General features: G+C 34.5%; 1 protein-coding gene across 1 annotated transcript in view; it reads right to left on the bottom strand.

The window, feature by feature from the left end:
* AGPS (alkylglycerone phosphate synthase) overlaps positions 1 to 7,138 on the bottom strand; it is a 148,953-nt gene that overhangs the window by 36,335 nt on the left and 105,480 nt on the right. The window contains exons 13-14 of the mRNA XM_024122218.2: positions 5,876 to 5,952; positions 4,039 to 4,151 (exon numbers count right to left, since the gene is read on the bottom strand). Coding sequence (XP_023977986.1) covers positions 4,039 to 4,151; positions 5,876 to 5,952 — 190 coding nt within the window. The remainder of the gene's footprint in view (positions 1 to 4,038; positions 4,152 to 5,875; positions 5,953 to 7,138) is intronic.

Here is a 7,138-nt window from a genome sequence, read left to right as displayed (position 1 = left end):
GGCCATGGCACACGGGCCCAGCTGCTCCACGGCATGTGAGAGACCTTCCCGGACCGGGGCATGAACCCGTGTCCCCTGCATTGGCAGGCGGACTCTCAACCACTGCGCCACCAGGGAAGCCCTGGAGCCTCTCTTTTTTCAGCTTTCAGAACTATCTAGTCTTCTAGCCAAAATTACTTTAAGATACAATATGTAAACAATAGTAGGGTTTAGAAATTAAATGCTTCTAACTTGCCACTTTTGCAGCCACTCCAAAAAACTATACTTAAATTCAACTGCCTTATGTGAAAGTAGCAACATCCATCCCCTACTTCCTTAAAATATCAATTAACAGGGTTCTTAAACAAACTTAAATCTGTTACATGAGGAAGGACTGGGAAGACTACTGAAAGAGGAATGCGAGATAATCTTTTTATATAAAAGAACCATCTGGTGAACCTAATCACCCTCATGTTGAATTACATTAAACAATTTAAGCACTTTAAAACTAATACTTTAAATATAACCCTTTAAAGATAACAATAGCATATTACCTTAAGTTCTATGGTAAATGTCAACGCATCTGTCATGATTGGTGACAGATAATGTTTACTCCACTTAGCTCTTAGAGAAGTTAAAGTACATTACTAGCAACCATAGATAAACAACCAAAGTATGATTATTCAACATCAGGCTATTATATTCTATTGGATCATATGTGTTCAAAGGTATTTAAAAGTGTTTGCGTGGGAGTGGAAGGCAAAAAGGAAAAATGGCTAAGATAACTCACAAAAATGTTCTCAACTGTTGGGAGTACTTCATTAAAAACAATCAATTTAAAGCCAATGAGGTGGGCTTCCCTGGTGGTGCAGCAGTTAAGAATCCGCCTGCCAATGCAGGGGACACGGGTTCGAGCCCTGGTCTGGGAAGATCCCACATGCCGTGGAGCAACTAAGCCCATGCGCCACAACTACTGAGCCTGCGCTCTAGAGCCCGCAAGCCACAGCTACTGAAGCCCCTGCGCCTAGAGCCCATGCTCCGCAACAAGAGAAGCCACCGCAATAAGAAGCCTGCGCACCGCAACGAAGAGTAGCCCCCGCTCGCCGCAACTAGAGAAAGCCCGCTCACAGCAACAAAGACCCAACGCAGCCAATAAATAAATAATAAATTCTTTTAAAAATAAATAAATAAATAAAGCCAGTGAGGTGGTGGAAACAGGATAAAACTAAAGAACAGAAAATAAAGAATAGATTAACAATGCCCTAATTCAAAATAAAATACATGAGCTAAACTAACTTATGAAAACTTTATTAGAAAGAAAGTTAGTGATGCTTTCCTCCAGCTAGTTATGCAGGAGAAATGATAGGAATGAGAGTTGGCAGGCAGGGTAGCATCTTATGAAAAATATCCTTGAATCTTTCAGTGGTTAGAACAAAGCACTAGTGCCTAGAGAGAACTGGGGGAAAACTGGGACTACTGCTGGAAAACCATGTGAAGATATACTTCCAAGTATCAAAAAATCAAAAGAGCCCTAAGTCACCTGCCTAGTGATAGCCTAGGGTTGTTCAACACAGATTTCTGCATCTAAAAGAAGGGTGCCAGATGAAAGTATATTAAGAAATTAATTATAAACATAACTAAGAAGTAGCAAATAATAATAGCAAAAAAATGACACTCCAATCAGGGTCTAAGTTTTTAATGCTTTACCCTTGCTTTAAATAGATACCTCATTTAATATAACCTTTTTTTTTTTTTTTTTGCGGTACACGGGCCTCTCACTGTTGCGGCCTCTCCCGTTGCGGAGCACAGGCTCTGGACGCGCAGGCTCAGCGGCCATGGCTCACGGGCCTAGCCGTTCCGCAGCATGTGGGATCCTCCCGGACCGGGGCACGAACCCGTGTCCCCTGCATCGGCAGGCGGACTCTCAACCACTGCACCACCAGGGAGGCCCAATATAACCTATTTTTAATGGATGAATTTGATACAAGTTTGTTGTTTAGTTTAAGCAAATTGCTGGAATTAAATCAATAATTCTGGGGCCTCGTTATCAGTATCCAAAGAGATCTGGATTCACCTTAAGAAAGATTCACTATTACTTTCAAGTTGTAAATGGCTGGTGTTACACGAGAAAAACAAAACTGGCATTACATGAAAAGCCAGTTCTCGACAGTTGGTGGCTCAAATTAAATAAAACTGACAACATGGTCCTGATAAATACCTAAAGATTAAAATACACTGTTTCAAGGGTGGCACAGTAATTAGGCACACATAAAGTAGAATAAAAGATGTCAGGGAAAAATAAAGTATTCAGTTTCATAAATCCTTTCAATAAATATTTAATCAAGCATCTAGTATATATACCAGGCATCAATGGTGAGGCCCCAAAAGAGACAGATCATGCCCTATAAAAAGTATGTGTGCGTTAGGACAAAAAGGCCTTTGTCATCATCCTATCCCAATCTAACAGGAAATGAGGCACATTACTAACTAGTAATGATTTGCTGGCTACTCTGAATTGGAATTATAACTATAGATCCCACAAAGTGCAATCTCTGGGTGTGTGTATGTGTATGTGAGGTGGGGGTGGGGAGTAGTGAGGTGAAATTAAGCAAATTTAACCTTACATACAGTGATTAAAATATTATAGCATCCATTTCCCTACAAATGACTCTGGAAATTTTTGAAATCCCAAATAAATATTTAAATATATAAAGAAATAACTTTTAAAAGTTTCAGTCTCTAATATTTAAGGCTAAGTAGATATAAAAGACTTAATTTAGATATAAAAGGTTTTCATTTAAAACTACTGTTTGTTTCTCACTAATATCATGGGTTTAAAAAGTTTTTAAATCAAATTATATACGTACTCCACATAACTTAGAAACTAAAAAATATGTACATGAACATTTCAAAAAATTTCAGAGATAACCTGATATCCAACCCATCCGCTCATTAAATGAATCCTTACAGCACTCTTAACTAATTTAGCTAAAACATCAATAATTCCCCAAAAGGTACTGTAGAGAAGAAAAAGTGAAAGATTAATGAATTTTACCTTTTACTAAAAAAATTATAATTCCACTTGCCAATTTCAGAATAGGGTAAAAATAAAACTGAGAGATTATTTTGCAATGCTCAAAAACAGTACAAAGGTAAAGTAAAAATTAAGCCCAAGATTAGATCTTTTTCTAAGAATATTGCACTTTAATACTAAGTTCAGAAAATCCTAAAAACAAAGGGCTGAACATTATATATGAGGAAAACAAATAAAAGTGGAGCAGTCTAAGACGTATGGCTCCAAATTAAGCGTTCATTTGTTCTCATAAAGAACAGCAAGAAAGGGGAAAAAAAGAAATAAAAGTAAATATTTACAAAGAACCCAGATTAAGGATAATGTGTATGATATATTTTAAGCTCTGAAATTAAAAAAAAAAAAAAAAAGACTGGTATCCAGAAATCTGTTTATTATGTACTTTAAAAGGAAAGGAAAAAAATGTAGTCCTGATAAATGGCGCTTTCACTATAGTTCTCATCGATCCATCTTACAATCCATCAAGTGGACAGACAGAAACCACCCAATCATTATTCAGTTGGTTACAGATGTGAAATGTTTTCAGTTTCTTTATACCAGCACAAAACAGTAAGTGACAGGAAGTGGAGTATATAGATAATTTATCAAATACTTTTGATTAAACACAATTTCCTTTTAAAAACATACTTATAGCATGTTTTATACATATACTATTACCACTAAATAGCAACACGACTATGAATTTTTTTCTATTTCACTTAGCACAACAAACAGAAAATATTATAAAATTATCATTAATGAAAAAATACTATAAAAAGATTCACTATGTCACGTATACGATTAGACAAGTAAGAGCAACATACCAGTCTAGCCTTCTACAAACTTTAAAAGTAAACCAACATAATATTTCAAGTTGACTACCATATATTAACATAAATTTAATACTGAAAAGTGTACATTAACAACTGCTTGGAGATATCAGAATTTTAGCTTAACTTTCTCTTGGCATTATGAACTGAAAGCCATACCCAAATTTTGAAGCAATGTCATACACTTGTTTTTCATGTTGAAGAACCTTCTCACGGTCCCCCTCAAACAGTAATGTAGCGACACTTAGCTGATTTGGATCAAATCCTTTAAACTACAAAAGAATATTATTATTACAGATAAGTCTTAGCCTACAAAATAGTAAATCAAAATACATTTTGCTCTTTTTTTCTTCTGATCTGAGCTCAAACATACCAGCTCTTCAAAATTTGAGCTTTGGAACTTCACATGTCAATCAAAAAGAATGCTTAATGTACCTATTTAGGTCATCACAATAGAATAGCACTCAGGAAAAACACTCATTTTAAAGTATGCCAAGGTATCAATTATAATGACATATTGGTATGGAAATACAACAAATTAACTTGTAAGAATTATAACTGTACCAAAGAATCAAATAAAACTACCAAAATGATAGAACATAATAAAGTAGCAGGATGTTGGGGGGGAGTAAAAACCAGCAGCACCCTTACATACCACCAATAACTTCTTATTAAGTAATATTTTCAAAGACCTTATGTATAAAACAATATAAAACATCTAAGAATAATCTTAAAAGGAAATATATAACTTCATTAGGAAAACATGTCTAAAAAAAAGATGAGAGAAACATATGTTCCCAAATGCATAAACTAAGTATTATAAATCGGTCGACTTTTGCCCAAATTAATATACTAGTTTATTCCAATTTTAATATAAACCTCAATGAGCTTCCTAAAATGATGAAGAGTTTCTAAAAATTTTCCAGGATAACGAACAGGTAGATAATGGTGATAACAAGGAAAATTCTGAAAAATAAGAGGGAGAACTAGATCTACAGCAATTAAATCCATTTAATTTTTCAAGAACAAAAGCTCATTAAACAAAAGCTCTTTTCAAGAACAAAAGCTATTACATAAAAATGTCTTTTTCTTATATAAGTATATGAGAAGATGTCTTAGACATGGCAAATCAATATAAGAAAAGCAAGGACAGGTTAGTTAATGGTGCTGTCACAACTAGTTAGCAATCAGGAGAGCAAGAGGTGAAGATTAACTTAGTTTTTTATCTCACATCATAAAATTGAAATAAAGTCAAACAGTAATAAAGACAAAAAGTTTTAAAATTCCTTTTTAACAAATAAGTGAGAGAGAGAAGAAAACGGTCCTAATCAAAGTTCTGGAGGAAGACAGGCTTTTCTAAGCTTAAAAGTAATTAAATAATCACAGGAAAGATATAAAAATTAGAAACTTTTGCACCAAAAGAAAAAGAAAGAAAAGAAAGAAACCTATTAAAAAGGAGTCAACTGATTGGAAAAATTATTTACAACATTTATGAAAAAGGCATCTAATAATTCCATTTTTCAAAAGGCACACAGCAAGGCATTAAACCATTCCCCCCACCCACCTCAAAAAAAAACAAACAGAAAAACCCATGAAGTTGCTACCCCTAGCAAAATAACCACATTCAACTAATTCACAAAAAATTACATCTACAGGAAAATGGTCAGTCTCATTAGAGTTTCAAGAAATATCAACTAAAATAAAATACTATTTCCCCCCTGGATTTACTAAATTTAAAACAAAACAAAACAAAAAATCCCATATGTAACAGCAAGGATGCAATCCAAAAATGGCACATATGCATTGTCATGTGTCAAAAGTTTTAAAAAACTAATACTAATAATTGATTTACTTGATTTACTTGATTAAATATTTACTCCAACATAAAAAATAACAATTATGAAATGTACACAGCAATGTGGAAGAACATAGGTGTGTGTGAGGAAGAGAAGGCAGGAAACAAAATTAATATCCTAAGCATTAAAAAAATTCTTACCTTTGTAATATAAAACTTTTTTAATCCATCCAAAAATGATGTAAAAATAGAGGAAACCTGAGGTTTAAGAGCATGACCTAAGAAGAAAAAAAAGTTCATATTTTAAGTTAATAGCAAATTAATTTATCTATGTTTTTCATAAGAGCAAGAGGCTACTTTAATTTAGTATCCTAAAAGAAAGTGAACGTTTCCATGACTTTAGTTTTTAAAATCTCCTATGTTATACATATAACATATTGGTATTAAGATCTACATCTTTTAAAAAGTCACAAACAACTTTTTGTTTACCAAACTCCCTCTTGGGTTTTTTTTTAAACTCGAATTACTATATGTAATTACTACTACACATAGTTTAGGTTATCTTTCAATGGTATAGTTTATACATAGTAAAATCACTTCATTAATTTTTTTTTTTTTTTTTTTTTTTTGCAGTACGCGGGCCTCTCACTGTTGTGGCCTCTCCCGTTGCGGAGCACAGGACGCGCAGGCTCAGCAGCCATGGCTCACGGGCCCAGCCGCTCCGCGGCATGTGGGATCTTCCCGGACCAGGGGACGAACCCGTGTCCCCTGCATAGGCAGGCGGACTCTCAACCACTGCCCCACCAGGGAAGCCCCACTTCATTAATTTTTATTTCATTAGGAACACCCAATGGTGGCTAGTTCTACTTTTATTGTTTTTAATTATGCAGAAACCATTCAGAACTATAACCAAATATGGAGTCAATGCCAAGTTTAAGATTGTTTCTTAATTAAGTCTTAATTCATCCAGAATTCTTGGCATAAAACTAGTAATTGCTTCCTTAATTATACCCAGAGAGTTAAAATTGCCAAAAAAACATAAATGGTGTCTCAGAGTCTGTTAAATTAACATTGTTGCCTGCGGATTAAGTTTAATTGAGTAAAAGTCTTTTACTGTTTTCTCATTGTTTTCAAGTAGCAACTTCTTAACTCCCATGACTATAACATTTAAGAGTCATGTATCTGGCCTTAGTACTCTGAGCCCAATTCAGAAAAATTTGGCATACCACTTATATAGAATTTTTATAAAGACTTTTAAAGCCTCTAGTAAATCTAAAATTATCTCCAAATAAAACATTTATTTTTAAAAAAGACTTTAAGGTTTTGGGATTTTGTTTATTTTTAAAGTGTAGATCCCTTCTTTTAAAAGAGGTGCAGGGGGGCTTCCCTGGTGGCGCAGTGGTTGGGAGTCCGCCTGCCGATGTAGGGGACACGGGTTCGTGCCCCAGTCCGGGAAGATCCCAC

The sequence above is a fragment of the Physeter macrocephalus genome, chromosome 2 (assembly GCF_002837175.3).
Source record: "Physeter macrocephalus isolate SW-GA chromosome 2, ASM283717v5, whole genome shotgun sequence".
NCBI classification, from domain to species: Eukaryota; Metazoa; Chordata; class Mammalia; order Artiodactyla; family Physeteridae; genus Physeter; species Physeter macrocephalus.
Note: the sequence above shows the minus strand (reverse complement) of the source record. Positions and strands in the feature narration are given on the sequence as shown.